Genomic DNA, 17,927 nt, shown 5'->3' with positions numbered 1-17,927 from the left:
GATTTCTCGAAATTTAGCAAAGATAGAGGTATTGGACTTATTGGACGCTAATTAGATATATATATATGATTTATCTCCTATTGTTTAAAGTGGTATTGTGTGTGACTCCTTCAACACATATGTTTCGTAGGACAAATTTACCAAATAAGTCAAAACACTTAGGATCGCAATTTCTAGCTTCTGTAAGATCTTTGTAGAAACTTCATCTAGCCCACAAGAATTGGTATTATTTAGTGACTTTACTACTTCTTCTTTCTATTTCATAACTTCTTCGTTATATTTTTTCTACAATCAAGTCAATTTCATAATACGATATAATTGGGGCTGAGCTGGCATCAACTGTAAAGGAGATCCTGTAGATGACGCCACAGCCCAGAATTCAACAAATAGATTTACGGATCATGCGTCACACGGACTGGTGGCTTAGTTGGTAAGAGTGGTGAGGCGTATCCCGAAAGACGGTTTGAATCCCGCATTAAAAATCTAAATAAATACAATCATAAATTTTAACACAAAATATTATACGGAAACAAAAAAGATGTCCAAATTTTCCTACTACATTACCATTTCACAACCTATGAACGACAGCAACAAAAAATATAAGAGTTAAGAAACCAATACTCGGTTGTTATCTTAATCTAAATAAAACAAATATTAATATTCTATATTTCGAAGAAAAAAATTTTTCGTACACAATGGTTATTCAACATTATTACTCATGTTTTCACAACAGTTCATATATTTATCTACACCCATGCTTTAAATCACCCAATGTTCTAATAACTATTACATCATCCAAAAGAGTGTTGTAATGTTGTACTGAATTTCATAACAACACTCCTATGTTTTTTTTATCCCTTCATGCGCAAAGAGTTTCAACATACAGCCACATTCTTATTACTCGGTGCGTGGTATCTGTATGAATTTCAAAAAAAGAACATTTTCGTTTACACTACTTCGCTCCACACTACCAGAACGTCGCGCGCCGTAAAAAAAAAGTAGGTTATTTGAATCCCCGCCATTTTTCTTCGATATTTTTATTGTTTTGTTTACAAAAAATGAGCAATTCATTTTAAATTTTGCAAAAGAACATTATATTCGAGTGAATTTCATTTATTGCACTATACAAAATGTAAATTACTACTAAAATAAATAATTGTTTCATTAATACTTAGTTTATTTGTATATAATCAGTAATGAATGATATTAGGTTACTACTAGGACTGGTGTTTTAATGTTAGCAGTAAGCTAACTGTTCCAGAATCTTTTAAAGGATTCATATTCTGGGTGTAGATAAAGTCTTGTATGCAACTGTTGATAACTAGGTATTAAAACACTCATGTGATACTATTATCAGCTTCGCCTCGTGTGATAAATCCACATTCGTGTTTTAATACCCCTTATTACACAAAAGTTGCATAAATAACTATAACATAGCGAATAAGCCTAGGTCAGTAGCTTGTTATCACCTCGCTGTATATTGTCTCATTTATCAGCAATACACTAAGCATGTATTGCTTGATCAACATTGATTTTATGATAGTGGAGTATATTTTTAGTGATATGCAACCGTATTTTCATGCACATAGAGAAGAAAATAGGTTGACATGAGCTGCTATAATACACCAATAATTCTATTAACAATAAAACCCCCAAATGCTTAAGTCATTTATCAGGTAAATCAATCATAATCTAAAGACATACAAATACTTACGATAAAAATAGTATTACTTTAATGAAACCGTAGTTCCTTTGTTTTTTCGGTATCGAACAAAAAAAATGTAAATCAGCTGATTATACGTTAAGTAATCTTCCGGGGATGCTGTAACTGAACTCAACAGGAATTTAAAAAAAAAACGTTGTTCGTTTAGAAACTTTTCAGGGTATCTATGTAAAAAAAATGTATGTGCACATCTTTTTACTGAAAATTATTACACCCCACTTGATAGTGTTGCCATATCTTTCTACAAGTCATCGCAAGTCAGCACTTTAGTTGTGCACTTATCTCGCTCTATGTCTATAGAATCAGGGACGGATGCAGTGACTCATGTGCAATTACACAATATTTGTCAACGGCACAACGACAATGACAGTTCAATAAGTTATCTTACCAAGAACGGCGCGCACGACCATATGAACGAGGTTGCAGAATTCAAATAGGCGGTCTGTTTAAGTACGTTCATCTCTTTATTCCTTATTTTCAATATTTGCTCCTCGAAACTCGGCTCCCAAGCGTACATTTTCAATACCTTAAAAAAAATTCACAATTGTTAAATCAAAATTAAGCTTAAGACGAAACGGCACTGTTTTCTAACGAACATCAATAGAACAATTATGGAGATCTTTAACACCCTAATGGAAAATACGCTACCAAACCATACTGTTGAAATCAGTATTATACTTTTTTTCGTTCGTAAATTAATACTTTTCGACAATTTCTGTTCTATAAAAAAATATACAAAATTACTGTTTCTATGTCCGCTGTTATCCGAAACATCCGTATTCAACATAACAGTCGACCATCCATACAAACTTCATATCAGAACGATAAAAATATGTTATTAAAACGTGTTTTTATTACTGTTTCTTTTTATTTCTTCGTTCTTAATATACTTCATCTTGTTGTTGAAAAAGGTTGGGAAGGTCTTTATGACGTATCGGTTCGCGAACACTGCAGCCGGCAAATGACGTCATTAAGGCAGGCGTTTTCAACCTATTGATATTAACGGCAAACTTTTTGTTCATCATAGTTTCACGGCACACGTGTAAAAAGCGGCCTAGTGCGAGTCGGACTGGCGCGTAGAGGGTTTCGTACAGTATACACATAATATGCATAACATTACGGACAGCATACACAACAACAGATATATTAATAGGGTCTCGTTGAAACCTTTACGTACGAAAATAAATGGTTAAAAATTAAATCTTCATTATTTTAATGTGAAGGTAATGCGAATTGCACACATTAAGCGTCAATTGTTTTCGTACTACTTTCTGATAAAAATAGCTCTTCCTGATTTCAATGCAGCAATCACGGCACGCCGGCTTAAAACGTCTGCCTTAAGGCATACGATGCAGAGATTCCCCACATCACTACGCGACATTTAAGAATCAAGTAGATCGGAGATTATGTAATCGCTAATTATTCAAGCGTGTTCTCAAATCGTGGGACGACAAAGGGGAGAGTTTTAACTTGTGATCGCATGCCTACCTGTCTTCTCAGACTTCAATTCACAGTTGACAATTCGGGATGAAAACTAATTGTCAAAATAGTTTAAGGTGGATTCATCGAACAGCACTACGCTATCATAACTACCTTGTGGGCAGAAAACTTATGATATGATATGTATTGTGATCGTTACTTTTTGGCCGTCGTCGAAGTCACAGACTGTTTAGGTTACGGACTGCCATGTGGTTTGGTGTATTTCTTCATACACATATATTTCACATTTCTGTTAGGACTCAATGCGAAATTTCACGCAGAAAGGTACAAATAATTATTGTTTTCAAACCGCTGGTTGAATGTGTTACTCAAATTAAGTGACCATCAATGAATCAAATAAGTTCAACTTTCGGACTGTTAATTAAATTAAAGCTAAATAATTGTTTGGATAAAACAAAAATATTAATTATACACAATTATTAAAGTTCATATTCATTTATAAAAAAAAAACAGCGTTTTGACTTTTAAAAAATATTATAAGTGTTTGATAAGCACGATGAAATATGTGAACATTATTTTTGAATGTCCACTACTTGCGGTTACAAAATTTGTTTTAGAGCTTTCTAGAACTTATTTTACTTTTCTTTTCAGCCAGACGAATTTTCGACAAAATGATGCAATATCAATAATCGAAACGACATCACATGTCGTCTTCATCTTACAAAATAATACAATGTCGATAATTGCGACCACATCACATCTCATTTTCGACGGACGAATTCTATTATGAAAGTTTATTTTAGTCAATATGATGCAAAACTGATAATTGCGACCACATCATATCTCATTTTCGCAGGAAGAATTCTTATAGGAAAGTTTATTTTCTTTAATATGATGCAATACCGATATTCACACATCTCATTTTCGCGTATATTCCAACTAATAATATACTATCGATACATCAACAAGATAAACAGACAAGGCCTTGCTTAAATAAATTTCACAACGCCCTTATCTTATCACAACGCACATACGATCTCAATAGTTTCATACTATAACATTTTACATAACAAACTATTATCAATTGATATTGCAATAAATACAAGTAATCTGGCAGTTTTCACGAAAAATACGCGTCAAATTCAAAAATTGTAATAGTATCAGATATTTTCCTTTCATTCTGTGTGATTATAATTTTGTCTGCGAAGACCAGTATAATAATCGCATTATTCGAAGGAAATACTAGTTTATCAACACCCATGCATTAAATCCTCTATTAAAGATCCTAAAACAGTTAGCTTATTGCCAACATTGACATACCCAAAGTCCTAATAACCATTACATCATCCAAACGAGTGTTGTAATGTTGTACTGAATTTCATTACTGACTTTTTAATGTTAGCTGCTAACTGTTTCAGAATCTTTTATAGAGGATTCATATTATGGTTGTAGATAAAGTCTTCTATGCAACTGTTGATAATTAGGTACTAAAACACTCATGTGATACTATTATCATAAACCCACATTCGTGTTTTTTAATACCCCTTATTACACAACAGTTGCATAAATAACTATTACATTGCAAATCTGTGGGAGGGCCAAAAAAGAATATAGCTCCACTTCTTATTGGAAAATGGTGCGATGTGCACTTACCTTTATCCCATTAAGCACTTCGTTCATCAGCTTGACCCTCTCATCCTTGTATTTCATCTGACGTATCTGCAGAGTCTTCACTCGGTTCGCTATCAGGCCGTTGACGGGGATCAGTACGATCATGACGGCAAGGCCGGCGAGCACCGAGGGGCCCAGGATAGCCCATAGGAAATACAACGCGAGGGCTATCTGTAGGGGGGCGGACCATATCATATTTAGGTACGCTGTTAACTCCAGAAATCTATAAAAGTAAAATTATTTTACTATCAATAGGGTTGCCTATTACATTTTTTTTTTTATTTTTAAAGTGATATCCCTAACTTGTGGGATTAATTAAATTAAAATTATAAACAAAATTTTTTAACGATACGGGACTCGAACCCGCGTTTCAAATTGTTTAGATTTGAAAGAGCGACATCTCAAGTCAATTTCCTAATATGCAGTTATTGGGGTTGAACGTGTTATCAACAGTGAAGTAGATCCTGTAGATGGAGCCACAACCTGAGAATTGAACAAGACATACCAAGATTTACGGACTATACCTGAACGGTTGGCTCAGTGGAAGAGCGCTCGGACGGAACCCGATAGGTCGCGGGTTCTAGTCCTACATCATTCATAAATTTTGGTTACAAATTTAATTTAAGGGTTGCCTATTATCGTGTGCCAAGTGAGCGCGATGAATCCGAGCAAAATTTTCTAGAGTAATTTGCAAATAAATTGTAACAGACATGTGATTTTGTATTCCACTTCCATGATCACGACTACTATTTTCGAAAATAACTTTATTTCAGCAACTAAATAAGCTGTAACGCAAATTACTGTATCATTGTCAACCTTCTTTGAATTAAGGATGAAAACGTCCCGGATTATTACAACCAAATCAAGCGACGCGGTAAGTGAATATTGAGACGTGACGTCATTCATGTTATATTTAAAATGGCCGATTCCCGTATTCCATACTTAAACTTTATTGAACATCTTTTAATCTGTATATTGAACTATTATGTATGTTAAGTATTTTTATGACAGCGACAACGGATGTGTATTCGGATTGATTGAAGGTATCACGGCTGCTCATAATAATAACGAGGCGCCGATCGGGTTTATATTTTAAAAGAGAACCCACCAATCAATGAGCACAGGCTAATTACCGTAAAAGATATCCAATGAACCAATTCAAAATATAGCGTATCAAATGTATCATAAGACGGTCTGTAAATAAAACCAACCAAGTAGATATTATATGTTCACCTCTCCAGCACGAAAAGGGCGCTATTGCTACGTCAAAACACGCAATAAAATGATTTAAATTCCGAACCCCACGTGACCATAGATCCGAGAATTACTCCGCGTTAAAAAAATAAACAATGATATCGGGTGCGGTCCGAAACTCATTTTATTACATTACATTATCCCCTTGTCACAAAAATTTATATATTACTTATAAAAATTTAGATTTATAAATTTAACTATTCCTTTTTTAAAGACTTAATATTTAAAATAAATACTAGTAAACATTATTAATTGTTTCTCTTACTATAACACTTCTCGCTAGTCGAGGTGAAAAGTTGTATGTTTCACACGAGAGCAAATTTTTTTTTGTCTCGTGCCTTTAAATCACTCACTACCTCAGTAGTTTATATTAGAATTCAATTCTAGACTACTTCGCCAATTCGCGATTTAAAGTCAGCACTCGCAGCAAAAAAAATAACTTTGCTCACTTGTTGAACAAATAACCTACTTTTTGAATAAGTTTAAAACTTTGTCTCAACTACTGTTGAGTTCTAATAACATTGACGGTACGAAATAATATTGACAATAGTAAAGCACACTCTGTTTGCAGTGAAATTAAATTGTTTATTATAATTGCAGTAGAAACGGAATATATAATTAACATTACAACACATTATGTCGCGTGATGACGTCGTGTTATATTTTTCTATAGATTAATAAATAGTTATCCTAGGAGGGGTTCTGACTCAAGCTCAATAAGGGGTCAGTGTCCCCCTTACCCTAAAAAAAAGTGTGTGTGTACTTATGTATGTACGCAAGAAGTTATACTTCTTTGGCGTAACAAAGCAAAAATCCTTAAAATTATTTATTCCTTGTGCTATTCTACGTTTGTAGAAAGAACAATATTGTAAAAATCTTGCAACGATGGCTTTGGCAATTAATTATTAAGTAACGGTTACGGCTGTACGGGCTTGAACCCTTTGCCTATCCTAATAATGGACAAAATAACAAGAATAAATGTCGTGAACGTCAGAAAAATTTAGGAACCAACTTCACCCTGTTACTTTTGTGTTATAGTGATGCGCGCGCATCTTTAAATTTCACTCTCATTATTAACGCGCCTAAAGAAGAACCTATAACTTCAAAAAGTATCTATGAAATGTGTTGAGTCACCTCTGTGCATCAACCGCCATAAGGTTCACAATCTCTCCAACCGTTGATTCCTTTCTGGCTGCGTTGGAGATCCGCAGCGACTTCCTGTAGATGGCGCTGGTGAGCGCAGTCCGGATCTTCATCCCCACCAAATACATCCTTGTAAAGTAGTGACCCAACAGCATCGTCTGCACGGACGCGCAGGCCACAAGGGCTAACGCGTACAGGTAACCTTTCCATACAGGCTCATCACCTTCTACGAAGCCTATTAGAAGCCTGAAAATAAGATAGGCGTTGTGCAATGTGATCATTACCTTAAATCTGTGCTGCTATTGGGCTGTGAGACATGGAGTAACAGAACATCAGAAAACTGACTGATTCCGTAATCGATAAGATCAATACATGGATATTCAAGATTTAAAAAAAATATTTATCAAACACATCAAATTATTGATAAAAACATTCTTATTGATCTAAAATATAATATTCTTATCAGGCAACATATTTCGGCTATTCAAATGCGCAATTTTGCGCGGGGTTTCTGTGACGTCATAGTCTATCTGTTTTGACTACGAAATACCTACATCTTCGTAATACAAATACATCAGTATTTATTTTTTTAAATTTTTCTAGATCGAGTAGAACCTGTGTCTGGTACTAATAGATTCCTTATACTAAGGTTTATCACCCACAAGGTGCTATGATAGATAGAGTTAACCTTCCACGATCGGCAAGTGCCCCGCGCCGCGGTATGCTATAGATCGGCGCCATTTTGGCGCGAGCGCAGCGTCTATTGTAGCGAATTTATTTTACGTGTATTCATAGATTGCTTATAACTTGGATGATATGAGAGAATATATAAGAAAACTATTGAAAAAAGCTATAAGACCATGCAAATAACTTGGTCAGGACGTAGTGTACCAAACGGCACTTTAAATTTTGGTGTATATGAAAGATCTAGTGCCAAATGGCACTACTCGACTTTGAAAGGACGAAGGTGATCAGATCTTACTTGAGCAGCTGTGGCGACAGAAACATGAGAACATCGTTGATCAGCTTGAGGGAGGCGCCAAACAGGAACTGTCCACCGAACGCCAGGCACAACGCCGGCAGGATTGAGGCCGGCTTCTTCTCGCTTTCCGGCTTGAAGTTAACACTGGCCGATGTCTTGCTGTACGTCGCCTTTGTGCCGTTAACCCTGTCACATATTATGTAATACTTATTAAATTATAGGGACAAACTTGGTCACATGTGTGAGCAATATTATTACATTGATTCATGAATTCATAGAGTCATAAGACATCACAATTAATAATTACATTTATATAAATGGTGTTCTTCATTACTCTGTTAGTAATGTAATTTTATATATTTATCACTTCAGTTTAAACATATAATAGCGCATAATATTCAGATCTTTAGATTTATTTAAATTTAAAATTGAATTTTTGCTAGCAGTAATACGGTGGGCTATTCTTCCTTATATGTATAAGCTAGGGTGCTCTGTTTGAGTATTCATTACTTAATTCTAAGGGGTAACTATGCCCAAATTGTGATCATTGTAATTGTGTTAGAGATTATTGTGAGTCTAAGTGGGCACTGTGTCCAAATATAATAGACTAGCTGACCCAGCAAACGTTGTATTGCCATATAAATTGCAGATTTCCCTTCAACTTACCTACCTCACGTTTATTTTATATTTTGGATAATTCACACTAAAGGTTTTTAAATTATACCTATGAGTTGTTCTGGTGTGTAAGCAATATATTATAATGTTTCAACAAAATCCATTCAGTAGTTTTTCCGTTAAAGAGGTACAAACATACATCCAGACATACAAACTCTCACATTTATAATATTAGTAGGATATAAAAATTATTTTTTATATGTGTTTTAATTACCAACTCCTGCTACACATGACAGTATTCATCCCTACTCCGATGTAACCAATCACTATTTAAAAATTTAATTTATTTTGAATTTAAAGAATAATTAGTATTATCTAGACTAGATGTCTATGGATTCATTCATTCATGTCACACAGAAGTACCTACAATCAGTAAATAAAGTACAGTTCGGTGTAAAAAAAATTAAACACATGAACTTGTAAACGAAATCCAACTCAGCTGTCATTCACTGACGTTCAGCTGATGGTAATTAATACGCGCTGCCTATTACAATGCAGTGCCGCTCGGAATTTTTGAAAAACCTAAAAATTCTGAGCGGCACTATAACTGCGCTCGTCACCTTGAGACATAAGATGTCAAGACACATTTGCCCAGTAATTTCACTAGCTAAGGCGCCCTTCAGACCGAAACACAGTAACGTTTACTCATTACTGCTTGAAATATGCGCCGCTGTGGTACCCATAATCTAGCCGGCATCATGTGCAAAGGAGCCTTCCACTGGTTAACGATAAATATGGTAAACGATATATATACACAAACATATATTTATAATAAACTGGTCCAGCTATGTAAAAATAAAGAACACCCCATCTTCAATGCTAAAGAGCTTCTATCAAAATATTTAATACAACTATTCTGTATGGAAACTGAAAATATTCTTAAAGTACAATCCTAAAAAATACACACATATACATATACACAATACACACACTTTCACCGACATGTAATCAGCTTGTTGTCACTAGCCGCTTGTATAAAAAGGCATAAAAGGCATTTATTTTCTCAAAATTGATTCCTTTAGAATTCTTTTTGATGTCATTTCTTATACTACTAGGTACTACTACCGCTTCGGAAACAAATGGCGCTCTGAGAGAGAAGAAGCGGCGCAAGAAACTCTCCCAGCATTCTTTTTTTTGCGCTCTTTTCAATAAAAATATACAATATTGTACAGTTGCTATAAAATAATCACAATCTAGTCCCAGGCTGTCCGATCATTTAGATATTCAGCAGTGGAGTAATAGGATTTACGACAGAGCCATTTTTTTATAAAACATTTAAATTTATTTATAGACAATGCCTGAACAGTGGCTGGGACTTTATTGTAGAAGTGTATACATTTACCCTTAAAGCTATTATGTATCTTATGAAGCCTACTAGAATTAGTTACAAGCAATCCCTTATTTCTAGTGTTATAATCTTATATATCTTTATTTTCTGTTAATTCTACTATTTCCCCCACGAGACAGGCAACGCCTAAAGTGGGGGTCAGTATAAAATGTTAATTTACATAAAAACATACATAAAAAGTGCGAAATAAATGATTTTGTATTTTGTAAAAAAAATAATGTAAAAACATATATAGGCTCTGTCTATTGAGCTTCTTTCTGTTATCGTACTGCCAAGGGCAGTGAAATAAATGATATCACGTACAAAGGAATTACATAACCGCATATCAAGGCCATTGATGTCAAACACAGGAATAATTCGCGCACTTAAAATGACAAACACTTCCTCTTTCATTTTCACACATTATGCTAACAATGGTAGATAGCAATAAGTAAATCAATTACATATAAGTTTCGATTTTTGTTTGTTATTGACATATCCAAGTAGAACTTCGTGTCTTACGGGTAAAAAAATTGATCTAAATGATAGCAAGACTTGACCGATTGGCAGAATAAAATCATCGACCTGCATTCGTGTTTTTGACAGTAAATATATTTTTATAACGCAACTATTTGTTTTTCTTGGTGCGCTAAGAGGACGATTGAAGCATTCAGAATATGAAGCCACAGGTAAGGTAGGTTACAGAGGAATATTTTATGGTGTTAGATAGGCCATTGGTTATATATTAGGCTAGGTGGTGACTCCCCGAGATGAAAAAAAAAAGAAAAGGGTGTCAAAGTAAGAGATGGGAGGATGATTTTAAAGGAACTGCTGAAAGAAAGCAACAAATAAAAAATAGGGGAGGCCTATACCAGACGTATTGATTTTGAAGAGTAAGAGGTAGTAAAAGTATTATAAAATATTAAGTTAATTAACGTCTTATTAAAAATAACGCCATTCCCAAACCTATTTGAGCTATAGAACTGTTTCTTCCCTTCCTGTCAAGTTAAAATGAAAATTTATTGAATAAGGCGTTATTTTGCTGAAAACCATAATTATCCATATTTTTTGAGTTACCTTGAATGTCAATTCCGCTTATCTTTATCTTTAATCAATTCAATAATTGATTGAGGTTAATATAAAGTTTAGACTAATTGAGATGTATAATATATATAAGAGGGGGCAGACAAGAGGCTCGCCTGATAGAAACTAGTCGCGCATGGACATTTACAATACCAGACCCTACCGATACCTTGAGTCGCATCGGCTCAGGAATAGACCGCAGCCGGCAATTGATTCTACAGTGGCTGTACGAGGCAACGAGTTTGTTGTGAAACGCAGAGTGAGTATATATCAATGTATAATATTTGTCTTATACAAAAAAAAAACTAGTTTCATTAAACATTTTTTTAGAGTAATTGTTTTTCTGTTTTGTTTTATATTTATCCCGACGTTACGTTGACTTTTAAAAAGATTAGTCACGGTTAAAAAGATTTTTTTAATGAAAATAAGGAACGGGACGAGCAGGACGTGAAGCTGATGGTAATTGATACGCCCTGCCCATTTTAATGCTGCTCAGGATTGTTGAAAAACATAAAGATTCTGAGTGGCAGTACAATTGCGCTCATCACCATGAGACAAAAATGTTAAGTCTCATTTACCCAGTAATTTCACTAACTACGGCGCCCTTCAGACCGAAACACAGTAATGTTTACACATGACTGCTTCACGGCAGAAATAGACGCCGCTATGGTACCCATAAACTAGCCGGCATCCTGTACAAAGGAGCCTCCCACTGGTATGTGAAAAGAAACACCACTATTATGAGAAAAAATGTTTAAACTTACGCTTCCCGTTTCCTTAATGTTTTCTCCCAGAACTTGTCGAATCTTGGCACCACTTCCTTGGAAGAATCTTCAGGGTTGAGTGCCCAAAGATCGTTCTCCGTTAAGCTTCTGCGGAAACCCGTGAGTGCCAGGGGATCGAGCCAGCTGAACGTGAGACGACTGGGGAACCCGGAGGCACTCTCTGGACATTGGTTCTAAAGAATAACAGAGCCATTAACATCAATCACAAACACATTGTTTAATTATTATCACAGCGCGTATCTGTCAACATTCACAATAGCGAGTCTTTGTTTCTTATGCGTTTTCATTTAAAATTAACGCCTCAAACATATCGCATTTAATTTTCAAAGGCTTGGTGGCAAAATCGCCAGTTACAAAACACAAGGTTTCCAGATATTTATATATCAACTATTTTTTATGGAAAATAAGGGAACGAGACGAGCAGGACGTTCGCTGATGGTAATTGATTCGTCCTGCCCATTACAATGCAATGCCGCTCAGGATTCTTAAAAAATCCCAAAAATTCTGAACGCCACTACAACTATGCTCGTCACGTTGATACGTAAGATGTTAAGTCTCCTTCGCCCCGTAATTTCACTAGCTACGGCGCCCTTCAGACCGAAACACAGTAATGCTTACACGTTACTGCTTCACGGCAAAAACAGGTTGTGGTTCCCATAACCTATTGGGCATCCTGTGCAAAGGAGCCGCCCACTGGTAAACTAAACTTGCACTAAATGACCCATCGCAGTAGAGCCAACTTATTTGGAATCTATAAATCGGGCAAATTTCTCATTGAACATTGACACTTATGTGAATATAAATCTCATAACAAATAAATGTGATAAAAAAGTGACATCATTAATTTACAAAGCATAACACATTTATCACAAGATACACAATCTTACACGCACCAGGAAGAGCTAATTCTTGAAGTAGCAACACATGAGAGCTATTTAACTTCCTAATACTGTGCAAACATTAATTTTATCAAAAACAACAATCGTATTTGAACACGTTTCTTCTTTCCTACCCCACACCCAGATGCTATATGCGCACGCGCGCGCACACGAAATTTCGACACCCTGACGTTAGCTGGTCAACTAGACCATTTGTATCATACTTCAGGTACTTGTTGGAGAGGCTCGGGCCTCTTGTAACTCATGTATGAGTTACACGTCTACTGAACCACAACCAATGGACGGTAATTAAATTAAATTTCAATTTATACAATTTTTAAAATAATGATATGCTAATGATGTTTAATTACACGTTATTTAACTAAATTATGTGGTATAGTAATATTTTCATTGATTGTATTTAATACCTTTAGTACAATATTGTTTTTTCTACAAACGTAACATATCACGAGGAATACTTTTTTTAAGGATTATTTCTTTTGTTACGCCAAATAACTTCTTGCGTGCCTAAGTAAGTGCACGCGTATTTTTTTTAAATTTCTATTTAACCTAATTATGGTCATTAATTATGGATATCTCACTGCACTGAGTATGCTCGAGAGTGCTTGAGATTTCGACTTATCAAGTAAACTTACCAGTGGGAGGCTTCTTTGCACAGGATGCCGGCTAGATTATGGATACCACATCGGCGCCTATATCTGCTTTGAAGCAGTAATGTGTAAACATTACTGTGTTTCGGTCTGAAGGGCGCCGTAGCTAGTGTAATTACTGGGCAAATGAGGCTTAACATCTTATGTCTCAAGGTGACGAGCGCAATTGTCATGGCGCTCAGAGTCATTGGGTTTTTCAAGAATTCTGAGCGGCACTGCATTTTAATGGGCAGGGCGTATCAATTACTAACAGTTGAACGTCCTGCTCGTCTCATCCCTTATCCCGTCACTGGCTGAGCTGCCACAAAGCGCGTGGCGCACATGCCCGTCTTAAGCCGCCGCGCGTTACCGACGCCAATTTCAACGGGCACGTGTTACAATAAAATTTATTGCTTTTCAAGTGTTTCGGCTTGTTTATAAAAACGAACGTCAATGCTTTTGTTATTAAACAAACTAGCGCTTTGTTAGATTAGATAAACAATAGATACTGCGTAATTTAAACAAATTTCGTTTAAAGTAGGGCTAAACGGCTGACCGCATTTTGACGGCTTGTCGTATTTACACAGATAAAGTTTTAAAATTAAATATTCTTACTTTTATAGTCTGTTAAATTACCTTTCTTGTGGTATATTGTGTAGCTTGTCTTACTCTGTGTATATTTAACGAAAAAATATCTGCTAGTTTTGATAGCAGACGTCAGACGTCTGATTGGCACCTCGCGGGTTATTGTCATAAAAAAATACTAAGTAGAACTTGGTCTTGCCGTCTCGTCACATCTTATAATGTAATAAAAACCATATTATTACCTTTTCATATTTGTACGGAGTATCCCTCGGCGGCAGATCAGCGAAACAGTTGAGTACAAACATAACCATGACCATTGGATAGTAAATCATGTAGCTGATGAAGTTATACTGGACGTTCTCATCATCAGCTTTCTTGTAGTGGAGCATGACTTCGGATCTTAACTGAGGTAGTCCGGCCAATAATAGGAGTAGCCAGAAAAAGAACAGAACTCCCGACGCCCGCATACCACATTTTCTGTTGTAGTATAATAACGTGGCTGATAATAACTGAAACAAACATATTTGTGAATTGATATTAATTTTGTTTGACTTTTTTTTTATTGACGGAACGGGCAAGTGGTTCGCCTGGTGGAAAGTAAAAAAAACAGTCACTTATAATAATAATATTGACACACTTTTTACACAAATTATCTTGCCCCAAGTTAAGCATATATAGCCTGTGTTATGGGTTACAAGACAATGATATATTTGATACAATATACTTACTTAAACACACATATATTCATATAAACATACAAAAATACATTTAAACATCTCGGAAACAAACATCTATATTCATCATATAAATGCTTGCACCTACCGGGATTCGAACCCGGGACCTCTAGCTTAGTAGGTAGTATCGCTAACCACTCGGTTTTCTTACTTATGGGCACATGATCAATAGGTACTTGAGGTCAAGATGTGCGTTACCGGTCTTCGAGGAGGGATGTGCTCTAGAATCGGTTCGCGAGTACAGTAGCCGGTCGATAATTCTACCAGTGCTGCGAGGCAAAAATTCATTTAGAAATGATGCGGGACTCAAACCCACACCTCTCGGGTTCCGTCCGCTCTTACCAACTGAGCCAACCGTCCGAGTGACGCATCGAACGTAAATCTGTTGTCTTGTTCAACTCTCAGGTTGTTGGTAGGTTGCTCTACTAGACTACTATACAATTGATAACCTGCTGAACGCCAATAATAGCTCTTTCAAAACTTAACAATTTGTCTTACTTTGTATCAAATTTAATTTGTATAATTAATCCCAGAAGTGGAAGGGATATCACTATGTAATAACATTTTTTTTTTAAATTGTAGTGAAACGCCTGTTTCTGGAATGCCATTTAACAAAATGTTGCGGGTAATACCTCATATTGACTTCTAGGACTATCTATCCGGTGGTTAAAAAAAGGTGCTGGTATTTAACACCAGTCCCTGAGATATATATGCATGTATGGAAAATACAGACACTCCTCATCTTAAGGCGAAGAGTAAGCAGGAAACACGCAAACATGGTGTTTTAAGACAAGTTTTGTGGTGAAAGTATAGCATTTCGAGCTATGAACACTACTATCCTTAAGTCACATATCCTTAAGTCTTATTTGTAGGTTGCTAATGCTTTCTGTTGGTTATAGTTAACACTGCCGAGCCTTTTTGAACTAGTTAAACAAGTTTTTTGGCATGGCGTGACGCATTTTTTTGGTACATCTCTCAGAAAAGTTATTCTTATAGCTTGTACTTTTTTGTGTAGGTTCATTTATTCAGATTAGTAGTGAATAACGAGGATTGTAAGAATATAAACTGTTTTCCACGCAAGAATTTTGAAAATATTGGCTTTGTTACATAGATGGCGGGCCGGAAGCCGTGAACTCATATCGCTCAAGGTCGCTGGCATTTAGAATCGCCTTAACGCAACGCCAAAGAAGCAAGCCGATCGGAGGATATATATTGATCGTTCATGATTCGTGCCGCTCTTCGCTGAATGGGGTCGAAAGGAGCTGGTGGTACTGGGGAGTCCCTCCCAAAATGAGAACAGCACCTAACTCTATGTGTGGCCGAATTTGCGAATTATATGCATAATTGCAAATTCGAACTCAAATAAGGAGGCGGCTCTATACGCCCTACAAATTAGTTGACACGCACGGGCAGTTTTGTTGCCAGTATTCGGTTTAGATGTTTAATTGGACGTATTCCGTAGACGTAGATCACAGAGACCATCTTACACCAACTCCTGGTCTTTATAAAGCATTGACTTCTATAAAATATAATACTAAAATCTCAAACATAAATACGTAGAAACACCGCAATTAAACGCCGATCATACAGCAGACAAAACGCTTAAAATGGATTTGGATTGGCCACAAACTCTCGAAGGGATTCTGATTATACAGGGCTTCCCACGGCTATGCCACATGTAGGGCTAGTACCTTAAATATTGTAGATGTAACATTTTACTAAAAAAGGACAATTATTATTTAAAAAAAGTTAACCTTTATGCATAGATTTCAAAATAATTGCCTGGTTGAACCGAGAATCGAATCCCCTACACGAGAAAAAATACCCTGTAGCTTTATCATACCGATCGAAAGGACGCTTCAACAGCAAGATGATCTGATGAAGAGCTCCATGAGCTTAGGCTCATAACTGTCAGAGAAGAAGGGACTATATCAGTGAATGCTTTCTTTCCTGGATCGCGATAAATGTACAAATAAGATGGCCGCCAAGATCCCCAGATCTAACCCCTTAATTTTTTTTATGGGGTTACGTAAAACATTCTACCAGGCTTGTTTGCACAGGATGCCGGCTAGATTATGGGTAGGCACCACAACGGCGCCTATTTCAGGAGAAATAGGCGTAATTCACAGGAGTGAAGCAGTAATGTGTAAACATAACTTTGTTTCGTCTGAAGGGCGTAAGAAGTAGCTATTGAAATATTGGGCAAATGAGACTCAACATCTTTTGTCTCAAGGTGGCGAGCGCAATTGTAGTGCCACTCAGAATTTTTGGGTTTTTCAAGAATCCTGAGCGGCACTGCATTGTAATGAGCAGGATATAAGCCTTATTCAGCTTATAAGCCGTGGGACGCCCTACATACGATAAGGTACTAGATTAGAATCTCCAAGGCAGTCGTAAACGTGTTCGTCATGTGCAGTTATTGCTGAAGCGAGACTATTAGGACCTGGAGTGAAGGGAAACGTGAAGCTCAAGATCGTCCCGTCCACCTGAACCATCGGAGCAGTGTGGACACTCTCGCCTTCTTCCACATCTAGGGGAACTTCAACCAAATCGAGTAAGGCATGCCGCAGACTGTTGAATATACGCACATTCACACATTTTTACGAAGCCTACATCGACATCATAAAAAAAGTCTTTACTTTTTTCCATGTCAAATGACATTTTTCTCGACTTACAAAAAAACACTTCTAAAAATCACGGCGGTACAGTAGTGGTTCTGATCTAAGCCTTATATTACAGTTCAATGACAGACATTGAGTACCTGCCGATAAGACTGAGTGATAGCAATGATTATACGTTTGGATGAGACTAAGATATCAGATATTATTATTTATCTTAATATATATAAATTACGTGACACGTTGTTTGTTCGCGATGGACTCCTAAAGTAATGTATGGATTTTAAAGGGGATTACTTCATGGAGTGCAGTTTGGTCCAACTTAGACTTAGAGAGATAGGATAGTTTTTATTTCGATTTGGGACCCATAATTATTTTC

The 17,927-nt window shown here is 36.2% G+C and overlaps 1 protein-coding gene across 4 annotated transcripts in view; it reads right to left on the bottom strand.

Moving 5' to 3' along the window:
• The window catches only part of LOC126971544 (multidrug resistance-associated protein 1), a 77,960-nt gene that overhangs the window by 43,355 nt on the left and 16,678 nt on the right, over nt 1-17,927 (bottom strand). For all 4 annotated transcript variants that reach the window (XM_050817830.1, XM_050817832.1, XM_050817831.1 and 1 more), the window contains exons 4-9: nt 14,439-14,705; nt 12,063-12,256; nt 8,214-8,399; nt 7,223-7,477; nt 4,817-5,057; nt 2,112-2,249 (exon numbers count right to left, since the gene is read on the bottom strand). In XM_050817830.1, coding sequence (XP_050673787.1) covers nt 2,112-2,249; nt 4,817-5,057; nt 7,223-7,477; nt 8,214-8,399; nt 12,063-12,256; nt 14,439-14,705 — 1,281 coding nt within the window. The remainder of the gene's footprint in view (nt 1-2,111; nt 2,250-4,816; nt 5,058-7,222; nt 7,478-8,213; nt 8,400-12,062; nt 12,257-14,438; nt 14,706-17,927) is intronic.

The sequence above is a fragment of the Leptidea sinapis genome, chromosome 24 (genome assembly GCF_905404315.1).
Source record: "Leptidea sinapis chromosome 24, ilLepSina1.1, whole genome shotgun sequence".
In the NCBI taxonomy this organism is placed as follows: domain Eukaryota; kingdom Metazoa; phylum Arthropoda; class Insecta; order Lepidoptera; family Pieridae; genus Leptidea; species Leptidea sinapis.
Note: the sequence above shows the minus strand (reverse complement) of the source record. Positions and strands in the feature narration are given on the sequence as shown.